General features: G+C 39.6%; 2 protein-coding genes across 12 annotated transcripts in view; both read left to right on the top strand.

The window, feature by feature from the left end:
• The window catches only part of LOC100705316 (CUB and sushi domain-containing protein 3), a 240,882-nt gene that overhangs the window by 55,324 nt on the left and 158,911 nt on the right, over positions 1-26,647 (top strand). For all 11 annotated transcript variants that reach the window (XR_003222198.1, XM_025911532.1, XM_025911534.1 and 8 more), the window contains exon 4: positions 16,213-16,407. Coding sequence is in view for 10 of the 11 variants with exons in the window: in XM_025911532.1 (XP_025767317.1) it covers positions 16,213-16,407 (195 nt within the window). In the remaining variant the exon portion in view is untranslated. The remainder of the gene's footprint in view (positions 1-16,212; positions 16,408-26,647) is intronic.
• Positions 3,655-7,808, top strand: LOC109204242 (transposon Ty3-I Gag-Pol polyprotein). Its single transcript, XM_019364954.2, has 2 exons — positions 3,655-6,048; positions 6,199-7,808. Exons 1-2 carry the CDS (start codon positions 4,305-4,307, stop codon positions 6,681-6,683), a joined length of 2,229 nt encoding a protein of 742 aa, XP_019220499.2. The 5' UTR covers positions 3,655-4,304; the 3' UTR covers positions 6,684-7,808.

The following is a 26,647-nucleotide window of genomic DNA, read 5'->3' as shown; positions in this document are numbered from 1 at the left end:
GTTACCACTGTGATGAGGATAATGCAAGCCAGTCTCCCTCCCATTGTCTTTATGTGAATTTTAAGCAAAAACTGAACAGGAGTGTTTGCCATGAGGATGTCCTGGTCTTTTGTCGTTTTTCTTTGTTTTTAAATACATTTTTACATATTCTGTTAACATTATTGTAAAGAAGAAATAATTTCCCCTTTTTCCTTAGACTTTACAGATAATTCAGACTTTATTTTGCACATTGGGCAATGCTTTGTTAGGCCAAAAGACCTCAGTTTGTAAGGTGAATTTGCATTCACTGTTCCACCAAAAGTCAAGTCTGCACAGGTTTTCATGTTTAGCACAAGCCCCTAGTGTTGAGGAGCAGCTGTTTTCACAAGGTTCGGTTCTATCAACAGTTTATTTAAGGCCCTCCAGACAGCACCACTTGTTAGCTCAAGGCTAACACTGCATCTCACACACTTAATATCTTTAGGGGGTTCTTTAAATCCTCATAAAATCTGAAAGCCTGATTCAATGTTACGTGCGGGCTCTTATTCAAAGTACTACTTTCTTTTCCTAAAAATTTCCTTGTGGTTACATAGCGAGCAGGTTTTAGTACTTTTTCCCCTTGATATGATAAAAGACCTTATCTAAAGCAACAGCTTTAAATATCTACAATGTGTCCTGTGAATTCATTCAAGGGCTACGTCTGTCTGACACATTAGTTATGACTTTCCATACACCGAAGGGCAGTGAGTCAGTGCGTGTATAATTATAGTGGGGATGCATCTATTACTTTTTAATTAGTGACCTGGGGTTACTTTTTCAAAACATTTACTTTCGAGAAATAGTCCTTTGTTTCACTCTGTAGTTCTCTTAAGAAGAAGTCTGGATTAGTTTGCCTGAAATTTACCCCAAGCGAGTTTCAATGGTATATTAGTCTGTCGTGTTTTTTTGTTTTGTTTTTATTTTTGCTCTAACAGAGAATGGGCATCAGACCTGTGAATCTATAAATCAGATCCTTTAGCAACATTGAGCCCTGAATAAACATCTATATTTTCAATTTTTTAAGTTTAATACTTTATCTAAAGCTTAAAAATGCTTGAAAAAACATATCCTTGCAAAAGAAATCAGTACAAGTCCATGAGAAGTTATTGAGGAGAGTTACATTTCTTATAAAATGTAATGTCATCCTGAAAAATAATTTCATCACATTTTTATTTGGCTGAGTGCGGTCTGCCCAATGTCCCAGCAACATCTGGCAGCTGAAATTAAAATTGGCTCGGTTCAGGCACAAACTGAGGTTCACAGGGTACAATCTGCTTTTGGGTATGGTTTGGAGCCCACGAATCAAAGGACGCAAGTTGATATATTCTTGTAAATAATTACTGAGTTGGCACAAAAAGTTTGCATCACAAGGAGTAATAGGCAAACTTTAGTTCAGCACTGCTTATTTTGCATTTTAGACGGTCACACTCGAGTCACTTTCACACATGCGCTGCATCTCTCAACTTTTCTAGATATAGTTGATGCAGGTGCATTTCAGAATCCAAATGCCTGAAGCAATCTGGACACATGGACATTTAACCAGCCAGCTCCCTAGCACAAAGTCTGCTTGATTTCTAATTGTACCCATGTGAATATATTACAAGTAATTCTCAAATGAATTCACAGTGAACGATGTGCCCTGCCTTAAGTAGCACCACGGTGAGACGGTGAGAAACAGCAACTTGGGACAATGTTCCAGCCTAATTCTTTTAGCATTTTCCAGAGTGAAAAACAGTTTAGAAAAGTAAAGGTTTACAAGATAATAGTGCTTCGACATGTGGGTTGGGGATGATGCCACTGGCAAAAAGCGGCGATGGGGGGGCGGGGCAGATCTGGAGGAATGTGAATTAAAGATTGCTAAGATTTTCCTTGGGATTTGCATTGGGAATGACAAGGGTAGACAGGCCTAGGAATGAGTATATCAGCTCACAAAGGATGGGTCATGCACAAAGTGAAAATAAGAAGATTAAGCTCATTTGGACATGTATGATGGAGAGATACTGGGTATATTGGGAGACAGATATTGCTGAAGAGCAACCTGCCAAGCAAGAAGGAAAGAGGAAGGGCAAAAATGCCAAAAGATGCAAACCTCTGTTACATTAGTGCTCTGCATTTCCCTCTATGTTTTCCTGTTTTACCGAAATAAGTGGCAAACTCTTTATAGACCTTTTTTTCAATGAAAACTGTCTCCTGTCTGACCTCATGTATTATATTAATAGAGTTAAACATTAAACTTCTAGAGAGAAAAGCTTGAAATATATAAAAATTCTACTTTTTTTTTCTAATATGCCTGTGTATAATACAGTTGTTATATTAAGGAAAGAGGGGTATTATATATATATATGTATATATATACCACCGGCAGATAGCGGAGGTGGCTGATATCCAGAAATCCTACCAGTGGCTGGACAAAGCCGGAGTGAAAGAGAGCACAGAGGCACTAATCATGGCAGCACAGGAACAAGCTCTGAGTACAAGATCCATAGAGGCTGGGGTCTATCACACCAGGCAAGACCCCAGGTGCAGGCTGTGTAAAGATGCCCCTGAGACAATCCAGCACATAACAGCAGGGTGTAAGATGCTAGCAGGCAGGGCATACATGGAACGCCATAACAAAGTGGCCGGCATAGTATACAGAAACATCTGTGCCGAATACAGCCTGGAAGTCCCAAGGTCAAAATGGGAGACGCCCCCCAGGCTGGTGGAGAATGACCGAGCTAAGACTTCCAGATACAGACGGACAAAATGGTGGTGGCTAACCAACTGGACGTAGTGGTGGTAGACAAACAGAATAAGACAGCCGTAGTGATAGATGTAGTGGTTCCCAATGACAGCAACATCAGAAAGAAGGAACATGAGAAGCTCGAGAAATACCAAGGTCTCAGAGAAGAGCTTGAGAAAATGTGGACAGTGAAGGCAACAGTGGTCCCGGTGGTAATCGGAGTACTAGGTGCGGTGACTCCCAAACTAGGCGAGTGGCTCCAGCAGATCCCAGGAACAACGTAGGAGATCTCTGTCCAGAAGAGCGCATTCCTAGGAACAGCGAAGATACTGCGCAGGACCCTCTGGTAGAGAACCCGAGCTTGAAGGATAGACCGCCCACAGGGGTGAGCGGGGGATTCCTTTTTTTAAAATTAATATATCTATCTATCTATATATATAGATAGATATATATATAGATATATAACTGTATTCCGTTACAGTTACTGTTTAAAAAGGTGGTATTCAGAATACAGTTACTTTGTTGAGATAAATTACATGGCGGTCTTTTCCTGTTTCATGTGTTAGGCTGTCCCCTCTCTATTTTTGGTAATTCCACGCTGATGGAAACCCAAACAAAACATGCATTAAGAGGATCTAATGCAGGTGTCTCAATCTCGCAGACCATGTCACCTCTACTTGCAGCCCGTATAATGACGTGACGAAATATTTTTTAAAATTATTGTTAGCAGCCTCTTATTACAACGCCTCTCTCTGTCTCTCGCTAGCAAAGTTGACCCAGACAACAAAGTAAAGCTAGTTTTTGGCTACGAGCCTGTCGTATTAGCCAGTGTTCCCTTTACTATGGTTCGGAGCCGTGGACCTGTTTTATATACGCGTGGAATAGTTTTCTATACGAGATCATTGCAAAAAGTGCAGCCTAATGTCTGTAATGATAAGCAGCTGTTGCTGTAAGTTAATGTAGTTTCATGCCATACCACAAGGTGGCACTATCTGTAAAGAACATGGACATGAGTGCTAAAGGTGAAAAGGGGTTTGTGCTTCCAGCTAACCAAGCATGGTTATTAAAGTATGTCGCAGATCACAAAAGGACTCTTTATTCATAAATAAGGAGACAAACAAAACATGGTACCAGGAGTAAAACTAAATCTGGCCTGAGGTGCATTGTGGACGACGATAATGGATTCTATCAAGCCGCCGGAGAGTTTGAAGCTGACGGGAAACGTCGACAGTAATTGGCGTGCCTTCAAGCAGCAATTTCAGCTATATATTGTGGCCGTGGGATTTGAGAGCAAGCCGGATGTAACAAAGTTAGCGTTACTGCTTACAGTGGCAGGACCCCAAGCTATTGAAGTGTACAACACATTTGTATACGATGAGCCGGGTGATAAAGACAAGTTTGACGTTGTAATGGGAAAGTTTGATGCCCTCCTAAGAAGAATGAGACTAATGAGAGATACATTTTTCGCTCGAGGATTCAGCAGTCATGCGAGTCATTTGACAGCTTTTTGACGGACCTGAAACTCAAAGCGCGGACTTGCAACTTTGCTACGCTACGTGAATCGATGATCCGCGACCAGATTGTTTTTGGCGTGGTGGACAGAAAAGTCAGGGAACGGCTGCTGAGAGAAACCGACCTGACGCTAGAGGGAGCTATACGGATTTGTCAAGCATGTGAGTTGTCACAGCAGCATGTTAAGACTTTCAGTGAAACGGGTGACACTGCGATCGGTGCCACTGTGGGAGCAGTTTCCATTCAGAGGGGAAAACGCATGCTGCCGCGATCTGACAGCAGAATGTTGGACTGCAAGCACTGTGGCCTGAAGCACATGCCCAAGAAGTGTCCAGCCTATGGTAAAATATGCTCCGCCTGCCACGGAAAGAACCACTTTGCCAAGCAATGCATCTCAAAAGGTAAAGAGGACAAGACAAAACGATCAACAAACACGGTTGAAGATGCTGATCTCAGCAACACATTTTTTGTTGGTCTGGTTAACTGTGAAACTGAGCCAGACACAAGGATAAATGCCGTAGTGGAAGACAAATGGACAGTGCCACTGGCAATTAATGGGACGTTGGTCACATTGAGACTAGACACTGGCACATGCAGACTAAAAGTGACTGTAAAGGATAAAGTGCACCACCTATGCTTCTCTGTCGTTGCTGAAGCACATGAGTCACTGCTTGGTGACAAAGCCTGTGAAGATCTTGGATTGGTGAGACGCGTGTATTACATCAACACAGATGTGAACTCACCACCTGACTCTGTAGGCGACATAGTTCAGAGCTTTGCAGATGTTTTTAAAGGACTGGGCACCTTACCCTTCACATACAAAATCGCACTGAAGGAAAATGCAAAGCCAGTTGTGCATGCTGCCAGAAGAGTTCCTGTGCCACTGAAAGATAAGTTGAAGAAAGAATTGGACAGAATGACAGCCCTGGGAGTGATAAGAAAGGTTGAAGAGCCAACCGACTGGGTCAACTCCATGGTATGTGTAAAGAAAAAGAGTGGTGACCTGAGAATATGCATGGATCCGAAGGATCTAAACGAAAACATCAGACGGGAGCATTACCAAATACCTAAGAGGGAGGAGATTACCTGTGAAATGGCAGGTGCCAGGTACTTCACGAAACTTGATTCTTCACAAGGTTTCTGGCAGTTAAAGCTGGATGAAAGCAGCACCAAATACTGCACCTTTAACACACCATTTGGCAGATACTGCTTCCTGAGACTACCTTTTGGAATAATATCTGCATCTGAAATATTCCACAGGGCAATGGAGCACATAATAGAAGGACTGGAAGGTGTCCGAGTTTATGTGGATGACATAATCATCTGGGGCTCGACAATGCAAGAGCACAAAGAACGACTAATCAGAGTGTTTGAGCGAGTACGAAAGTATGGACTTAAGCTCAACAAGAGCAAATGCCAGTTCGGAGTGCAAGAAATTGTGTTTCTTGGAGACAAGCTCTCTGCACAAGGTGTTCAGCCAGACCAAGATAAAGTCAAGGCAATACTGGACATGCCAAGACCCACTGACAAGACAGGAGTGCTACGCATAATGGGAATGGTGAACTTCATTGGCAAATTCATTCCTAACCTGGCAGCAAACACATCCTGTATTCGTGAACTCCTCCATAAAGAGCACGAGTTCGAGTGGACAGCCAACCATGAAAGTGAGTGGGCACATCTCAAAAGAACACTGACAACTGCACCTGTATTGGCATTCTATGACTCTTCAAAGAGGATCAAACTGTCAACTGATGCCTCAAAAGATGGAATTGGTGCAGTACTTCTGCAAGCTGAAGGTGAGCACTGGAAACCTATAGCCTACGCATCCAGGTCCATGACGGAGAGTGAGTGTCGCTACGCTCAAATTGAGAAAGAATGCCTGGGATTGGTTTTTGGCCTAGAGAGGTTCCACGGCTTCGTATATGGCTTACCCTCTTTCACTGCAGAAACAGATCATCGCCCACTAGTGTCCATCATCAAGAAGAACCTAAATGAAATGACGCCCAGAATTCAGCGTCTGATGATGACAATGCAGAGATATGACTGTCAGCTAGTTTACACACCAGGAAAACACAAGATAATTGCAGATGCGCTCTCAAGAGCACCCACAGGGGGCATGGTGAGTACAACAGAAGAAGACATTCAAACTCACATAAACATGGTCTTTACCACACTGCCTGTGTCAGACATGAAATCCAAGCAAATAGCTGATGAGACTGCACAAGACATAGAACTGCAACATGTTATGAAAAGCATGTCAAGTGGATGGTCTGTTGGTTCGTGTCCACTCTTCTACCACATTAGAGGGGAACTGAGTGTAGTCAGGGGCGTGCTATTGAAACAAGACAAAATCGTCATTCCACAGAAAATGAGGCCAGAGATGCTTACCAGAATACATGAAGGGCATCTCGGAATTGAGAAATGCAAATGAAGGGCAAGAGAGACAGTCTTTTGGCCTGGGATGAACAGAGACATTGAGAACATGATAAAAAGGTGTGAGACATGTCAGAAGTACCGCAACAAACAGACCAAAGAATCTATGGTTGTTGATGAAACACCAACAGCACCATGGTACAAAGTAGGGATGGATTTATTTCATGTTAAAGGCAAAGACTATTTAGTGGTCATTGACTACCACTCTAACTTTCCTGAAATGGCACTGCTTTCAAACTTGTCATCGGCGTGTGTCATAACACATGTAAAATCCATCTTTGCCAGACACGGTATCCCATACATAGTGATGAGTGACAATGGGCCATGTTTCAGCAGCAAGGAGTGGCAGAAGTTTGCAGAGCAGTATGACTTCAAGCATGTGACATCTAGTCCTCTGTATCCACAGTCAAATGGTAAGGCAGAGAAAGGAGTTCAAATTCTCAAACAGCTATTAAAGAAAGCCGCTGATAGTGACTCAGATCCATACCTCGCCTTACTCAGTTACAGAGCATCACCAGTTGAGTGTGGTTTATCGCCTGCTGAGCTACTGATGAATAGAAAGCTGCGCACCACACTGCCAAGCTGCGTCAAGCCCACAACGCATTCAAAAGTATGTCAGAGGCTTCGACACTTAAAGATGAAGCAAAAGTCATTTTATGACAGAAGAGCCAAGCAACTTCGACCATTAGCAGTTGAGGACACAGTCAGGATTGAGGATCAAAATGGTTGGAGCACCAAGGCTACCGTTCTCGAAGAAGTGGCTCCAAGGTCATTCAATGTAAGGACTGAAGATGGACAAATCATTCGTCGCAATCGGCGAAGCCTTTTGAAAATACCACACGCTTCTTCAGAAGTCACTGAGATCCGATGTAAGGATGCAACCACATCTCCATGTGACCAGAGCGGCACTGGAATGGACAATTCAAGCAAGCCTGTGCTCAGGAGGTCTGTGCGAGAGATCAGGAAACCTGACAGACTGGACTTGTAATAATAATAATCAAAAAAAAAAGAAGAAAAGAAATAATAACATTCCAAAACAGACAAAGCAAAGGTTATGTTTGTGCCATTTGAAATGTTGTTTAATGTTTGTTGTTTGACTCGCATATGTTTTGGTGATGTGTTTATATATATCTATATAAAAAAAAAAAAGAAAAAAAAGGAGGATGTAATGATAAGCAGCTGTTGCTGTAAGTTAATGTAGTTTCATGCCATACCACAAGGTGGCACTATCTGTAAAGAACATGGACATGAGTGCTAAAGGTGAAAAGGGGTTGGTGCTTCCGGCTAACCAAGCATGGTTATTAAAGTATGTCGCAGATCACAAAAGGACTCTTTATTCATAAATAAGGAGACAAACAAAACAATGTCCACCCTACTGTTACTCATTTTATATTAAGATTTAAAAATCTAGTTGGTATTGGTATGGCGAGTAGCCTTCAGTAATAGTAATAAATCACACAGCAATAGTACATTCGTATAGTTGTAAAAAGCATGATAATATATTAAGTAATCCAAAGTATTCAGAATACGTTACTCTGATTGAGGATAGCAACGGAATACGTTACAAAATACATTTTGGAGCATGTATTCTGTAATCTGTAGTGGAATACATTTTGAAAGTAACCTTCCCAACACTGGATATATATATATATATATATATATATATATATATATAGATCACAGTGTTATGGTCACCCAAACCTCACCCTCCATCTCCACACACATGTGGACCGCAGAATTAGGCCCATACCTGACAGTGTAAAGTACAGTATGCTATGCACTGGTTGTTCAACAGCTGACCTTGTTTTCTTTCAACATCATTGGCACACTTCTGTGGCAATAAGTCATCCAAGGAATGCTTGGCAGCATGTTTCAGCAGCCAGGCTCTTGACGCAGATTTTTTTTAATTGGCCTATAAATGATAAATAGCTAAATCCCACTGTGCCTTTGGTATTTTCCGAAGAATATGACAATCCGAGCAATGTCGATGTCCAGTCACAAGGTAGTGATGTGATGGAAGGCTTTGCTGGGAAAAGAATAGTTTGTCATTGACATTTCTGAATAACATCTGGTGCATACAGCTGCCACCCTGACCGGTTACCTTTTTTTTTTTTTTTTTTTTTTTTTTTTTTTTTGCCGTGTACGGATTATTTTTGGATGCTAATATTTTCAGCTCAGCAGTGTGCTGAATTTAAATCTGACATTCTCTGCGTCAAACTGTAAAGGGTTGTTGTGGTGAGTTTGTAGATATTTAGATTGCCTTTGATGTGCTTAGTCACACTTTGTTGAACTCCACAAATTTGATATTTCAAACAAATACATTTCAATTTCACAGGCTGTCTGTAGCTCCCACAGAGACGTAGTTTCTGTTTGTTCCTCGGGATCATGCTGTGCAATGCAGGGATGCCTACTTTTATTGCAGCCTGCAGTACATAGCTATATTTAATAATTTGAAACTAGGAAAAAAAACTCAAAACAACAGATGAATGGCTGAGATTGTTTTGTCCTTGCATGTAGGCATCGGTCAACAATAAGCTACTACAAGCGACAAGTTTATATTCTACTGTCTTTGTCCTCAGGTTTACATAAGAAAGAAGAGTATTTTAAATTATCTTATTACTGTATCATATATCTAAGTGACATTGTACAATGTGTCACTTAGAATTAATCATGTGTCTGCATTAATAACATGCATGCATAAATATATGGAAAGGCTCATTATACATGGAGACCTTTAGACTTTCTACTACATCAGTTGAAAACAATGTTTCAAGTTGGCATCACAATATGAGAATGCAAATAAAAGCTTCTGCTCCAAATGTTTCATTAACAGTCTCAGAGAAAATGGCATTAACCTGAAATTATTTGAGCCTTCTTTAGAAAGTAATTCATTTTTTTAGTATTATTTTTTTTTTTTAACCTCATACAATAAGTAAAACTACAGTGTATGGTAGGTCAGCCTAAAATGGTCATTGTAGCAGTAGATCTGTTTAAGCATTAGTATTTTACCAGCGGTAGTTGGCATTTTCTCAAGATAATTAAAAAAGTCACACATGCTTTATTAACAGTGCATTATATTTGTACTTTATTTTGCTCATACACATAAATAGCCGGGAATTAAGGAGATGAGATTTTATATTGCATTCATTACATACCATACATCATTACAGAGGGATGTGTTTATGAAAATCTGTGGGGAGAAGAGGATTAGTGATTGGATTAAAAAACACCCAAACTTTAAAAATCCTGGAAATTAACATTAGAAATGTGACTTCAGCATCAGGGTCTCTAATACACTGCTCTATATCCCTCTCCATCTGTTTATCCATTCATATATTCATCTGATAACTCCGTTTATATGTGTGTAAAAATGCCTTTTTGATTCCAGGTTTACCACACAGATGGTACGTACCAAAAATAGTCATTTTATTTGATTGTGTGATCAGTTCCCACGCTCAGCTATAGGGCTGAATGAAGTCTTATAACCCTTTCTACATGAGAACTGTGGATCAAATATTGTAGTTGTTGTGAATGCAGTTTTGCCCTGGGTTTTTGTTTTGTTTTTTTACCATAAAAATCTGTATGTCTTTGAAAAACATTGTACAACTACAGTGTCTGTCATGTATTTTTTAACAAATGGAAAAAAAAACATCAGAAGAAAAACCTACACATTTTACCACTGTGTTACTTTGGGGGGCATTATATTGGCAAGGTTTGGATCCACTTGTCTTTTTCTGTTCTGATGAGAGTAGTGGAGTGGTGTTGAGATAAGATGACAAGGAAATGTTGGCTGACATATGTGAATATAAAAAAATAATGTGAATCATATGCTATTACATTATCAGTCACTAAAAGTCAATGTTTATATATTTATTTAAAGGTTATTTGGTCCTTGTTACAATTGACTACAAGCTCAGACTGCCAAAGGACACAAAATGTGTACAATTTTGGTGTTATTAATTTAGGTCACACTCATTTTGCTAGCAAACTGAATATTTAGAACAATAAACCCCCAAAACAACAACAACAAAAACAACTAAGTACACTCTTCTTGCTTCTTTAGGCCTTAAGAGGATAAGTAGCAGCCAGACCTATCATGTCTATAAAAGCAGACGTTTTGGCAGCTTGCTGGTCTAGAGCATTGTGGGAAAATCACTCAAAGGTCAGATCATGCAATGCTCAACAAAAAAATAAATAAAATATGTACAAACACCTCGTACAAACTGCCAAGCATGGAGGTGGAGAGGTGATGATTCGGGGCTTTTCTGCAGCTGTAGCCGTAGGAGTTTGCCATGAATTCCTCTGTATACCAAAGTGTTTTAGAGTCAAATGTGAGGCCATCTGTCCAACAGCTACAGCTTCACTGAAACTGGCTCATGCAACAGGACAATCATCTTAAGTGCGCCATCAAATCTACAACAGAAAGTCTGAAAAGAACTTACAGTTACAGTTGTAAGGCTGTCTAATAAAACCAGAATGCAATGATTTCCTAATAAACACATCTTTTATGGACAAAAAACAAATAAAAGTAACATTTAACATTTTAAGAAATAAAATAGCTCATTTTGAAATTGTTGGCAGGAACATGTCTCAAAAAAGTTCTGAAAGAAGTTGGTAAGCGGCCATGTTTATCCGTCTTCTTTTAACAACACTCCATAAACATCTGGCAACTGAGGAGACTGGCTGCTGGGTTTTGGGAGAGGAATATTATCTCATTCTTGCCTCATACAGAATTCCAATTGACCAACATTTTTGGGTGTTCTTTGCCATATTTTTTGTTTCATGATACACCAAATGTTTTCAGATAGTGAAAGGTATGGAAGGCAGGCAGCTGGTTTAGCACCCAGGCTCATGTACTGTAAAGCCAAACTGTTGTAATAGGTGCAGTATGAGGTTTATAATCATCTTGCTGAAATATGTAAGCCATTCCCTGAAAAAGACATCAACTGGATGGGAGCATATGTTGCCCTATAACATATATATACTTTCATGGGGCCTTTGCTAGATGTATAAGCTGCCAATTCCATAGGCACCAATGCACCCCCATACCATCAGAGATACAGGCTTTCGAACTGAGTACTGATAATGAGCAGCTAACAACTTGTCCCCTCTCCTCTTTAATCTGGAGGATGTAATGTCTGCGTTTTCCAAAAAAGAATTTCATATTTCATTTTGTGGGGCCACAGAACTGTTTTCCACTTCCTCACAGTGCATTTTCAATGATCTTTGGCCCAGAAAGACAGCAGTGTTTCTTTATCATATTTACATATGGCTTCTTCTTTGCATGTCAGAGCTTTAACCTGCATTCATGGATTGAACTGTGTTCACAGAAAATGGTTTCTAAAAGTGTTCCTGAGCCCATGCAGTGATTTTCATGACAGTAGCATGCCTGTTTTTAATGTAGTGCTGCCTGAGAAAAAAAAAAAAAAAAAGGTCAATCCTCACAAAGCTCCAGGACCGGACGGCATCCCAGGCCGGCTACTCAGAGTGTGTGCAGACGAGCTGGCAGAGGTGTTCACCAACATCTTCAACCTCTCCCTGAGGCAGTCAGTGGTCCCCACGTCCCTCAAAGCATCCACCATCATTCCCGTTCCCAAAAAATCAGTGGTCTCCTGTCTGAATGACTACCGTCCTGTTGCACTGACATCCGTCATCATGAAGTGCCTGGAGCGGCTGGTCAAAGGTCACATCTGCTCCTCCCTCCCTGACACACTGGACCCTCTTCAGTTTGCCTATCGGACAAACAGAGCCACAGAGGATGCCATCGCCCTGGCAACACACACCACCCTCACTCACCTGGAGAAAGGGAATACATATGCAAGAATGCTCTTCATCGACTACAGCTCGGCATTTAACACCATCATCCCCTCAAAACTTGCCACGAAGCTCGTCGACCTTGGGCTGGGAACACCGATCTGCAGATGGATTCTAAACTTCCTCACAAACAGGCCCCAGGTGGTGAGAGTTGGTAAGCACACTTCCTCATCACTCATCCTTAACACAGGTACGCCACAGGGTTGTGTGCTTAGCCCCCTCCTATATTCCCTGTTCACACACGACTGTGTTGCTAAACATGAGTCCAACATCATCATCAAGTTTGCTGATGACACAACCATCATAGGCCTCATCACAGGTAATGATGAGACGGCCTATAGAGAGGAGGTGATGGCACTGTACGAGTGGTGCCTGGAAAATAACCTGACTCTCAACATCAGCAAAACTAGAGAAATGATAGTGGACTACCGGAAACGACCAGTCAGGGAACACCAGCCCATCCACATCAACAGTGTCAAGGTCGAAAGGGTCAGCAGCTTCAAGTTCCTTGGAGTCAACATCACTGAGGACTTCTCCTGGACCCTTCACACAGACACTGCTATCAGGAAAGCTCGCCAGCGGCTTTACTTCCTGAGGAGGCTGAGGAGGTTTGGCATGAACGCCAGCATCATCTCAAATTTCTACAGGTGTGCAATCGAGAGCTTGCTGACGAGCTGCATCACAGTTTGGTACGGAAGCTGCTCTGCCAGCAGCCGTAAATCACTACAGAGGGTGGTGAAGGCAGCAGAGCACATCACTGGCACGAGGCTTCCTGCCATTCAGGACATTTATCACCAGCGATGCCTCCGTAAAGCACACAGCATCATCAAGGACCACAGCCACCCAGCACATCAGCTGTTCTCCTTGTTACCATCTGGCAGACGTTACAGGAGTCTGTCTGCTCGGACTACAAGACTTAAAAACAGTTTTTACCACCAAGCCATACGACACATCAACCACAACACTTAAACACACACAACACAGGACTCAGAAGCTACCCTGCAGCTTCACAAGTACTCTGTTTAATCTGCACTGGTCACTTCACTTTATTGTTATTGATATTTATATTTAAAAAGTGCAATACTGTAATTTTCTGCTGCTCATTCCTGTGCAATATCCCATCTGCCCTCCCGTCATATTTCTTTTCAAGATTTTCTTATTTAATCACTAGTGTACATATATTTATATTTATAGATACATATATATTTAGTCATCTTTTCTCTTTTACCATGTCTCTCTAATATTTTGTTCTTTACTATTTTTCTATTTGTTATTTTATTTTATTATATTATATTTATTATATTTTTTCCTACTGTATCATGCTGCTGAGAGACCGCTGCTCGTCAAACACATTTCATTGCGATGTTGACCCTGTGCTAACTTGCATATGACAAATAAAACTGAAAACTGAAAACTGAAAACTGAAACTGAGGGTCTGACAATGAGGGGCATCCAATATTGATTTTCAGCCTTGTGCCTTGCACACAGAGATTTCTGCAGATTCTCGGAATCTTTTGATATTATGTACTGTGGATGATGAGCTGTTCACAGTCTTTGCAATTTTTGCATTAAGAGAAATTACTGTGAAATTCTTACATAATTTACAGACAGTTTTTTTGGGGGGGGGCTAAACCTCTGTATATCTTTACATCTGACTAACTCTGCCTGTCTAAGGTGCTCCTTTATACCTAATCAGGTTAGCGACCTCTTGCCAATTAGTTGCAGAGGTTCAGCCCAATGTTTCCATCCAGGACATAAAAAAGAAAAATAATTTGCTCTCCAAATTGAGTGCCTTAGATCACTCAGTGTGAGATTATTTGAAGGGTACAACATTTAAATTCTGAGTTTTAATTTAACTTGGGTTACATTCATAAAAATGACTGTGTAGGAGATATCCCATTAACACAGCACTCAAAATGTAGGAGTTCAGAAGTAACTGATAGCTACATGTCATATTTAATATTATGTGAGAATTTTTTTCTACTTTTACTATAACCACCTTCATCTCACGGTGGAGTCTTACTGCGTTTAGTTTGGTCTAATGTATCTTAGTCAGAGTGAGATCAAGTGATTAAAGAAGAATATTCACACAGAGGATCTGTTTGATTTGCAGATATGTTTATGGCTCATGTTCAGCTGAATATTAAAAACTGTCCACAGCTGAATATTAGCATGGTCCCAACACTCTGGTGGCAGCACCCATATGAAAAAGATAATTAAAAATGATGATATATACTGGAGTTTTTGCATTAGTTAAGGTTGTTTTTGTAAAAGATTGTGGTCATAAAAATAATTTGATAAACATGCAATATTTGTCTATGAAAGGTTAATCACCTAACAAAATGTGCAAGGAAAAACAGGAAAGCCAATAAACACTGATCTTTACAAAGACACCATGCCTACAATGACTTATTTTCTTTTACCGTAATGTTTAACAACACTGTTATTCCACAGAGAAGCTGGTCTGATACCAAGCATATACAAAGTACACCAACAATATATAGCAGTAGCTATGCACAGCCATCATTAGAACCAGATTTACAACATATCTTGCAGATAAAGCATTGACAGCTGACACAGTTAGTATTCACAGGCAAAGCAAGGGAATTAGCTAATTAACTAACAACTAATAATGAGCTAATGTGCATTTAGTACTGCTGTTTGGAGGCAGTGCATGAAAAAGTGTTACTTGTTGTTGCACTCATGGATAGTGCCTGACAATTTGAAAATATGCCACTGGTGTAATAGTTACAGTCTGCACTGTAGACCTGCTTGTGGTAGATTTTGCCATGTTGTTTGTGTTTTTCAGAGAACACAACAGGGAACACGACTGAACTAATGGAGTAATATAGATATGATTTTTTTTTCTGTCAGTCAAGGGCTTTTGTTAATACTTGTCAATACTATGAATTTTAGACTCTAAAATCGCTGCTGTGATGATTTCTGTGATAATGAATTTTTGAAAATGATCCCTACTAAAAACCAAAGCAGCCATTCAAAAGCATACAGCAAAGAATATTATAGTGTGAAGCTGCAATGCCTTCTTTCATGTCCCACTTTTTTATTGTGTTGCTTTTTCTTTTTTTTTTTAGATTGTACTAATGTTGTTTTTTAATATGCCACTATTTGATTGCCACTTTCAGATATAATCATGTTATTTAATGTGAAGTGATAGAGAAGACTGCAGTACACCCTGGGCAATGTATTTTATTCTATTCTCATATGAAATTCACCTCATCAACCAGAAGTAAACATCTGAGTAGCATTTGCATACAAAGTTTGCTGGTATTTGCTTGCTGTTACTGGAGTATCTAGCTTGTTGTGCAACTCCTAATTTTACTTTGAGGCTCTAATGGAATATAAAATAAAAACCTAAAAGTGACACAGTTTTCCCTTTCCACCAACATACACCTGCCAAATGCATCACATTTCAGAACGAAGCATGCATCTGCAAGTGATGAGATGCTTCCACTTTTGTTTAGGGACTTTGCGTAAGAACAGTGCCAGTTTGTTCCACTGTATTCAAGAAAAGGGTATAGCAATATCTCCAAAAGATGGATAGGTAGTGCTACTGTAAAATTATTCACATTTGAGTCTAGGGTGAATTGTCCCTTTAACTGTATTTATTAATGCACATCTAATTAAGGGAACCCTGTGACACCAGCATATTTGTATTCTTACCAATGCTCTTTTTTCTTTTTTCCATGTTGCAGAGCTGAGAAGCAGCTCGTGTGGAAACCCAGGAGTTCCACCCAAAGGCATACTGAATGGAACTCAGTTCAACGTAGGTGACAAGATCCGCTACCGATGTGTCACAGGTTATGTCCTTGATGGGCATTCGCTCCTCACCTGTGTCACCAATGCAGCTGGCGTGTCAGTGTGGGACTTCCCGGTGCCAATCTGCAGAGGTGAGGATATTTGTTATTTGAAATGAGTTACTAATTGCATGTGAGGTGAAGCTTGTCTTTTTCGAACTTTTTTTTTTTCCATCTGTGCAATGTGACTGCGGGATATCATTGGGAATACTTGATTTTATCTACATATTCCCCCAAGAAACTGAAAAATAAGTAGGTGATTGGTTTCTTTTGACTCCTCTCATTTGGTTTCCTCGAGTTGCTCAGTGTTAATTGCTTTTTAAAGATTGACAGTTTGATGGCTGTTTTGTCTGGGCCACAGATGTAGCAAAGTCTGGCACAAGTCCTCATTAGCGGAATAAATATATTTGCAATCTGATAGGAGGGAAAAATTTTAATCGTGTAGTGGAAGTTGATTAGAGTCTCCATGGCTCAAAAGGTTAATTAAATATTTATTCCTGTAGAGCAAGTAGCTTATATATGTTAATACTGTTAGGAGGAGCTGCATATCCACTTGGTTTGTGCAGCTGTATGTGGGCTATATGTTGCTGCTTTGTAGTGACTGTAGGTTTTTCTATCCATTTATCCATCCATCTATGATTTATGTGGCAAATATGAGCACCCTATAGGCTATGAGGAAGCTTTTCAGTCAGTTGTCTAATCACTTTAGACTACATAAATTTTCCAAATTGCAAATAACATGAACCTATTATTTATGAGCGAAGAGCAAGAGCCAAAATCAATTTACAGCATTAAAATCTTGTAGAACTTGAAAGTGTATCTGTTACTTACGACTCAGTAGCCTTTCTGACTTTTCCCGAATTTCATGTTTTTTATTCTGTTTGCTTATTAGAAGATTCCCAGTACGTATAAAGTAAAAATGTTGCCCGAATTCAGAAAGTTTCTGTACATCTTTAATTTGCCTCACCAAGCTCTTCTGCTCATACACCATCAGCATAATGATGCTTTTTTCTGACAGGTGGTTGATGAATGACTGACTACTACTCTTCACAATATGCAGTTTACTCCTTTCTGTGAGAGCCGTTCCCAGACTGACATAAATAATCCTCTCTTACATATGTAGAAAGCTGTTGTGATGGTGTGACGTGTGGTAGGAATTGTAGGTCACATTAGACTTTCAAATCTGTCAAATGATTTTGACAGACAGGTCATAAAAATATTTTCATTTTAATCTCAATTTTTATTTATTATAATGAGCTATATTTGAAAGCTGTATTTAATTTTCAAAAACAACTCAATTACAATAATAACTAATATGCAGAACCATTTATGAGAGATTTGAGAGAACAGAGGAACACAGACTTCAAAGTCACTTCTTTCAACACCACATGAAGCAAATGATTTTCTTTTCCCTAATGACAGCAGAGGCCACTAAAACACCACCGCCATTGTGCCTACGCAGGCAAATATGGAGCTAAATGGACTTAAACTGAATGCTTGCTTGATCGGGGGATATTATTGCTGAATCGATTGTCATTCAGTTTTGCAGCAGACTTTTCACTCCTGATTTTATTCCGCAGACTGAACCTGCACTCTGCTGACACACTGGACACTGAAGCCAGCAGCATAAAACCAGATTTTTAATGTCAAGCAGCATTTTCTCCAGGGACGTGAACAGAAGTTGACAAGACTGTCTAAACATGGGACTTCCAGTTCCCGTTAGCGGGATCATTACCAGGGTGCAAGACTAGCTGCACAACTGTGTGCCCCATTACGAGCACAGACACACTCTGAGATCGTGAGGGAGAATTCTACGATGCAATCTTGGATGTTAAGAATGAGGCAGATTTTCAGTGCTTTTAGAACAGTTTTCTACAGAGTAATGCATGAAAAATGTAATGTTGTGTTAAATTACCAGCACTTAGGAAAGCACTATCTCATTGGATACGGGTCCAATCCCAATGTAAAAAACGGGATTTAGAGTCATTTTAACAGGCAGATCTGGTTGTTATTTATTTCAGCTCAGTTCCATTTTTATGTGTTTACTATTGCACTGATCAGCAGCAGTGCATTGGATTGCTAACTTGGCATCACAAAGCTAAGCGTTTTTGTATGTTGTATTTATAATATGGTGAAGGTTGTACATTTAGCTTTTCATTTACTTTTCCATGTTCCCTTTACCCCAAAGTTATATTTATATAAGGAATATTATTTTGAGCCGGGGAAAATCTTTTATTTATTAATTCGTTTAGAGACATAAAAAAGACGTCGTTCAACATATGCACATAAATATCGGAGGAGGAGGAGAAGGATTACAGGCCATTCCTGTGTGCAGATTCCTGCCTTTCAATGTAACATAATTATCTGCTTCTTTGTTGCCTTGCTGATGTATGAATATGCAGCCTTAGCTATTTTTTTTAAAAAGGTACAGTATCTTACAAGGATTTACTGAATTAAAAAACAAAATTTTCTGACTTATCCTATAATTTTCATTAGCTGGATGAAAAGTGTGAAATACTTGCATATTTTATTTTAATACATTGGTAATTTTAGATTACTGGGTTTAAGTCATCCAAAAGTAAAGAGAGAAGAAAAGTAGTTATAAGAATGAAGCAAAGGTCCCCCCACTCCATCTGAATGTGAGATTCTAAGAAATCCCAAAGCCAGCAGAGCAAATTTGCTCATGCCAACTCATTCTACAGTGCAAGGCACAGCAAAATGAAAATGGCTCAGCATATGTTTGAAAAATGGTAAGCTTGGAGCAAACAAAAAGCTGCAGATGGAGGGCTCCTTTTCATTTAAGGATGGTGTTGGCTTCTATTGCCACAGGCCAGAAACATCGCTCCTTTCAGGCCCGGGCACTGCTTGAGCCACACTCTCTCTCGTCTAAATCCAGGCCGGCTCCTGTATGTGGGCAGATGGTCCTTTGATCTCGTTTCCTCAGAGATCCTGCCCTTTCTGCTCATCACCTATTGTTTCCCACTAAACACACGGCTACAGAAAATCTCTCTCCAATCCACTGTTCACCCCTGCCGTCTCCCAACACCTTTGTCTTTCAACCAGTTCCCATCTGCTGTTACTTTCTCCCTCTCGTTCACTTTTCTCCCAGTATTCTTCTGCAGCCCTGTCTAACTTTCAAAGTCCAGCGTGCTCAAACATTTATGCTTGTGGAACCCACAGAAATAATGATGGTATGCATCTACTTGGGCATTTTTTGAGCTTGAGCAGCTGTGGCGCTGTCTCGAATTGGATGCTAGATGGGTGGGGAGGTAGAAAGTGTCATTTTGGCTGCACCAACCCTCAGCTGCACCTGAGTGGGCAATCACCCCTCACAAGTTAACTGCTACATGATTTTAAAATCAAACCAACATTGCAGCACTAGCTCATTTTTAAACAGTTTTGGGGAAAATTCAGCTCTGTTTTCATTTTAGATAACAACGTTATCTAAAATCAAAATACTAAAGATGCGTTTAATTCATCCTTATCTGTACTTCTCAGTTTGTAAGAGACTGTCTGACCCAAACAACTTCAACAACCGTCCGTCTACGGTTCTGTTTTTACAGTTGATTACTGAATTTTTACCGGGGAGACAGCGTAGGGGTTTCAGCCATGTTTGCTTGAAACACAACACAAAGCTATCAGAACGAGCTGCACGGCTGGCTACATTGATTATAAATGTGAACATTATACCATATGAGCAATAGAAGACGGGGTTTCTGCCAGTGTATTACAAGCCCAGGGGGCTGCTAGGACTAAGCATTTTTTTATGCAAGTCTAAGGATTTTTTAATAAGTTAGTGAATGTATCTTATTAACCTACTGTCGCCATTAGCTGTTTTACGTCCAAAAACCTATAAAGGAAATTTAAAAAGGAAATAAAGAGAAGCAGACATATGATTTAACCTTATACTGTTTTACCTGTTCCACTGTTATCTGTCCACTAATCATGGATTTTGGCTTTAGCTGTCTTTGCCTTATCCAAACAACGATAATTGTGATTCAGTGCTCTCTTGGTGGCAAAAGCTGTAAAAGTGAAAAATAACAATCTCTTTCTCTGTGTCTCTTTTGCTACCTACTGATGCACCTAGGCCAGCAAAGCTCCGCTTTTCTGTCTATGACTCACATTGTGCGTTATCCAACCTTGCACACCCCTCCACCAACACCACCTGGATAAGCAAAATTAGAAAAGTGCAAGAAGATGACCAATACCAACCTCCAATGCAAATGCTGTGCGTAAAGATGACTAATGAATCTTTGTAGAAACCAAATTTGACCAACATTAAACATCATTACTTACGAGCGTGGAATTATCAGATATGAGAATATTTGCCTTAATTAAATTAAAATTGGTCACTGCAGTGTTAACCCTGAGGGCGCAACACAGAAGATGGAGAAAGTACCACAATTTTCTTTTGCTCAATATCTCTTCAAGTCAGACTATCAACACACTAACATAACATTTCTTTATTTCTGTTATTGAGATCAATAGAATTTATAGCTTAGACAATATGTAGCAGTTGCCAGATCTGAAGGAATCCCACAAAAAAATCTTCATTCTCCATTTAGTTCCTGTGAAGCTAACATATTGCTGCTGTAGGTATTTTTCCATATAGATCAATTATAAGTATGTGTTTAGCAGCTAGCACTGCCTTTTTTAAAGCAACAATAATGTGTGAAACAGTCACAGGGAATCAGAGCTAAGTAGATATGAGTGGGATGGCATAAAAGTCAAAGGCGCTGAAGGATTGATGTAAAAGGAAAAAAAGATAGAATAAACTCCAAGCAGAGAGGCTGTTAGATGGAGAATTAATGGCTATTCTAATTGTGAGTTACTGCTTCTCCTCCCAATTGCCCGTTTTGATTCCTTCAATCTAAATTGTCTCAGGACATTCATTAAACCAGGCAGTGAGACAGCAAACAGGGACAGCATGGCAACAGGAGAATATGGTCTATTGATACACTGTCATTCTTGCTGCCAGCAACTGTCTAACAGAATAAAAAATTAGGCCACAGAAAACCTTGCTTCTTTAAAACATTTTTGTGCCAAATAATGTGAGTAGACAGGACTAAACACAGTTCTTCCTGTCATACCTTTTCAGCTCTCTACTATGCAAAGTGGGACTTGTCCACTTGCCCTTGGCAGGATTTTTCAGCCCAGCTGAGTGCTAGGTTGTCCTCTACAGTTGGAATTGATTTGAGAATAGCCCAGTGTCTCCACCAAAAGCTGCTGCTAAAACCCTAAAACACTAGTTTATATTTTAACCACTGAAAACGTCCATTGTTCAAAATGAATTGAGAGATGATAGAGCTAAAAACAAAACCGACCAAATCCTTTATATGCCTTGATATTTTCATTGGTGCCGTCATGTTTATTTGCTCGCTGAATCGTACTCCACTTCTCCCCTAATTCATTTTAAAATCTAAAATAATGGAGATGGGCACAGTAATGAAATGACCCACAGAAATATCAATGATGGAATATCCATCGCATCTCTGCACCGATTATAAATCCTCTTCATATACCTCGACCCTGTTAAACATGCTAAACATGACTAGCAGCTGAGTAAATGCGAGACTTAGTATAGACATAGTAACTGCCTTTGCATTAACAGTGGGATTATTACAAAGGAAAAAACCTGAGGTAGTGTAGAAAATTATACATGAGTTCTTTCCCCTCTATCCGTGGGGGTGAATATTTCTAAGCAGAAAGACAAGTGTTGTATATCTGATCAAAGTCAAGGGGAGAGAGGCTTAATCCCTCCTCAAGTAGCATTAGATAGCTGATGCCGGGGATGTAAATGAGCTCAGCTAAAGCAGTCCTAATCCTCGCCACCATCTTTAAGGAAAAAAAAAACAAAACTCTGTCACCTTTTTAAAAGCAAGAGATGCTTTTTCGTTTAATCTTGAGCATGCTCTAATGATTTGCAAAGGAACACATTCAGTGCCTCGTATGTTGATAAACCTTGTTGGCAAAGCGTATCTTAATTTCTACTGTGCATCCCAATGAAACACTGCCAGTAAATATTAGGAAATCAGTAAGGAATTATCCACTTGAAGCCTTGAGTGTTAATGAGTTATAAATGCGGGCGTCTATTGCATGCCTACAGGAAGTCCTGTCCATAAATATTGGTGATTAATGTTGAATGATTTATGCCATGTTTATTCTTCAGCCCACAAAAAAAAGACAAATTACATCTTTGTAACTATCAGGCTTTCACCCGCGTTTTCTTGCTGCCACATCCCGAGTTGGATTATATTCAGCAGTGATCAGAGAGTGTGTGTGTTATCATGGAAACCACTTCAGAGAAAAATCATAAGGCTGCTATTAAAAAAAAACCTTAGGATCCTGTTTTTATGTCCAGAGAAAATGGGATTTATTTATTTATTTTTTCTTAGGATAACCTTTCTCTATGATAATGTCAGTGATGCCATTTGCCACGGTGGCAAGCTCGAACATAAACACACCGCAGGGATGACAACACGTGGTTTCTGCTCACTGTAACCATGCACCTCAAGACCTAACTCAATTTACTGTTATCTACTCCGGTGTGACTCACTGCTGTATTTTGATATTTGATTGATTTATATGTCATATTTCATCATGCGAGTCCCCTAGGCCCTGGCAGTCGTTCTGTATAATCTTGGACAATTGTGGTAGATATATTCCTCCATGTTTGACGACAATATGAGATCACAAACATGTTTTTTTGTACTGGTTGTGCATTTGCAATTTATTTACGCCATTTAGAGGTGGACCTTGGGGCATGCGACATGTGCTTCGCTTTCCTTTTTTACTGTTATTTTCCCCTGACTTGCAAATTGAGCATCTATAATATGGTTGTTTCGCTGTGATGAGTTTTTTAGTGATCATTGTCAGCTGTTGAAAAGTTAAATTGTAATCCATTTACTGTCTGCTGCTTGAGCAACATAAAATCAAAGGTAGTGTGCATGTTTGAATGAAATTACCCAACATCCCCACAGGAATGAATAAAATTCATTTTCATCCTGTAGATCAGATACCCATGTTGTCATTGTACCTCCTAATGCATCCCAAATACATGCAGTCAGTTTTAATGGATTTCACAAATACTGTTTTTATGCGGCCTTGTCAGACTCTCAAGCTTTTTGTGTGCTTATAATTTTCACCAATTTTATAAATAAGTGTGCGGTCTAGTGGTCATTTCATAATAACTGTTCTTTTCTGTGTTGTTGTTCAATTTTATACCAGTCTGTGTAGCAGAAACACTTCCAGAGCACAATACTTCTCAGTGCCAGACACACGCTATAATCGACTGGTAAACAGTAAATGTTTTCAGACTCTGCTTTTGGAACGATGGTAGAAATGATACACATGTCCTCCATTATTCGTTCTGCTGGCCATTTTCCATAAGACGTGCTCAAATACATACAGGCAGAAGCTGCTGGGCTCGACATCTGAGCAAACCTCTAATATCAACTCTGACTAGACCCACCTCGACTGCCAATTCTTTAAAAATACTAGAAACTAATGGACAATGCATGCACACACCACAGGACTGAAAAATGGCTTCTTCCCCAGAGCTGTCAAACTGTTAACAAGGGACCCTGTCTACACCGTCACTACAACATACACACACAGAAATATACACATCCTGCCTCCTTCAGTGACTTAACTTTCTACCATGCAATATTCTCATTTGCATATTGCACCAACTGAACTGTATATTGAAGTCTTTACTGACTGAAGTTGTGCAGTATGCTCCTGTGCTAGACATTGTATTTTTTGCACACCTAACTGCACTCTTATCTCCACACCAAATTGCACTCTTTAATGCAGGGGTAGGCAGTTAATTTTCCCACGGGGCCACACAAGAAACTGGGACTGCCTGTGGTGGGCCGCACTGCAGAAGTGAGTTCAGTTAAGTTGGGGCTTCCACAACACGTAGCCCTGTGGGGAAATTAAATACCCACTCCTGCTTTAATGCAACTCAATAATACCTGTGACTTTTTTGGATTGTTTTTTATGAATTTTTGATACTTTGACAGTGCCATCGTAATAATGTGGTACAGTCTTCCCCATCAGTGCAGTGTTAACATTTAGTTAAGTTCCTTATGCATTATTTCTGTGAAGGTTCTCAGTCATCCAGGTCATCGTAATCTAAGGAGCTTGGAAAGAAAAGTGTCTGGACTTCTTTAAGTTTCTTGAAGACATTTCACCTCTCATCTGAGAAGCTTCTTCACTTCTAAGAGAACACCATTGCTCCTAGTCATTGTTCTTAAGACCAAAGACTAAAACAATTCGTTAAATGCCTGTGGAATTTAACCATAGCTAACCAGAATATAATATTGCCATCATAGATACTGTATGTATACATTCATCAAATCCTTATCAGGGACCTGTGTATATATACAGTATCACTAAAAATATCCTGGCTGTATAATAATATACTGAATTAGGATTTACCAAGGATAATTATATGCTTAGACAGAGATTCACTGTTAAAATTTAGGTAAATAAATTAAATTGAGGTAAACACTTTGCACCAAATTGACATCTTCTCTTATATTTCTTTCAGTCTATGTCAACAAATCGTAGCCCCATCTCATCGTCCACCATGCACTCTGATAATAGCCCTGATAATAACTTAGTATCACAGAAAGAAAATATTTACTTCACTTTTGAATTGCTGTATAAGAAGTACTGTGTAGCAATTCTGATAGAGGTCTGAACGAAGAAAAGAAGAAAAAAGTAGATACTTAAAACTTTTCTGAAGCTTTAAGAAATTCTTGCAAGTTTCCAATAAACTGGAAAATAAAAGAAGTGATTTGTATTAAACTGTAAGAATTTTTGAATCATTTTGAATTTGATTGAAGTGCCCACTGACTACTGGGGAAGGAAGGAGCCTCTAAGCCTTCCAGGATGTATTAAATTCAGTACTGAACACATTCAAAAACTCACAACATAACTCATAATTATTGCCATCACCGCCACGCTAGAATTCCATTTAAAGGTGTGAACATCATGTAAAGTTACGAGAATAAATTCATCCCTTAAAGTGGAGTGCAGAACTTTAGCATATAAATGAACCTCCTTTATTCAAGCTCTTGCCAAACAAGTTCACACAGTACTGATTAAGCCAATCAACCTCAGGTAAATCACTTTGTGTTTTACATTATACCAGATTCTGCTGTCTGGGGCTATATTCCCACGCTGGTGCACCAGTACTGATGCATTTTAAATTAATCAGCAATGATTGAGACAGAGACTTAGCAGACTACAGATGTTGCCGAGGAACTAGTAGTGCGGCAACTTGGGAGCAAAGTCTAGGTCTGAAATATCTGGGAAACCTTGACAGTGTTTATGTGATTACTATCACTGCCAGTAGGGGGAGACAAAAATTCCACCAGTCAAAATTAACTTTGTCTTTCAAAATCAAAAAACTATTTTTATGATACTGTCAGCTGTGTCAGTGAGAGCTGGTATATAAATGACTTTGACAGGTTAACAGTAAGGTAGAAATCAGCATGTAGAAAACGTCTTGATCTTAAAGATCCTATTATGAATGAAGGTTAGTTTGACATGTGAAGATGTTTGCGTTGAGGCCTGCTGGCAGAATCTTCCTCTGACATTTTCATTTTCCCCTTCCATGCCTGTCTTGTCTCTCCCTTGTCTGTTTTTGTTTCTTATAGAAACCCAGTGTTTCTTTCATTCTTCTCTATACTCCTGTTTGTTTCCCTTCTCACTTATTTTTTTCCATTACATGTCCTATACCCTCTTCCCTTCCCTTTCATTATCACAGGCTTTTCTGACACTTCCTCCTAGCTCTATTTTCTTTGATGGCCATGGGGATACTTTATGCAGCCCTCCTGTCTATCATCAAGGTTAAAATATGATATTGCTCCTCTGGTCAGATTCAGAAGCACTTTAATATCATTTTAATTTCAGTCGATAGCAATTACTCCACAGGTCTGTGGGGCACTCTTTGGAATGTCATCTTAAATACATTTAAGAGATACGCCATATGCCACTCAGGGTAAGTTTTAGCATGATGGAGAGTATGATGACTTTAATCCAGAAACAAATGTCTTTACAATTTTTTGGCATTACAAGGCTGCTGGCATTCAGCAAATGAGCCTAAACCAAGCTTACCTATTGGGATAGTCTACAAAGTCTGCCCTTGATATGAATCGTACATGTACAGTATCAATTTTCCAATTACTGGCCGTCTCATAAAGACTTTGATCAATTGCAGTAGCTCTGCTAATGTGTCAAAAGGACATGGATCAAACTAACAAGCAGCTCGTGCTCATGTCTGCACACCCCCCCGTCTTCATCTTCTTTCAAATTTTTATAC

The sequence above is a fragment of the Oreochromis niloticus genome, linkage group LG11 (assembly GCF_001858045.2).
Source record: "Oreochromis niloticus isolate F11D_XX linkage group LG11, O_niloticus_UMD_NMBU, whole genome shotgun sequence".
Lineage (NCBI taxonomy): Eukaryota > Metazoa > Chordata > Actinopteri > Cichliformes > Cichlidae > Oreochromis > Oreochromis niloticus.
This window is presented reverse-complemented; position numbering and strand designations above follow the sequence as displayed.

Bases quoted from the DNA above. Each gene is read 5' to 3' on its own strand.
- LOC109204242 (XM_019364954.2), top strand. From the start codon at position 4,305: ATGATCCGCGACCAGATTGTTTTTGGCGTGGTGGACAGAAAAGTCAGG. The intron at 6,049-6,198 runs GTGAGCACTGGA...CTTTCACTGCAG, and splicing joins AGTACTTCTGCAAGCTGAAG to AAACAGATCATCGCCCACTA.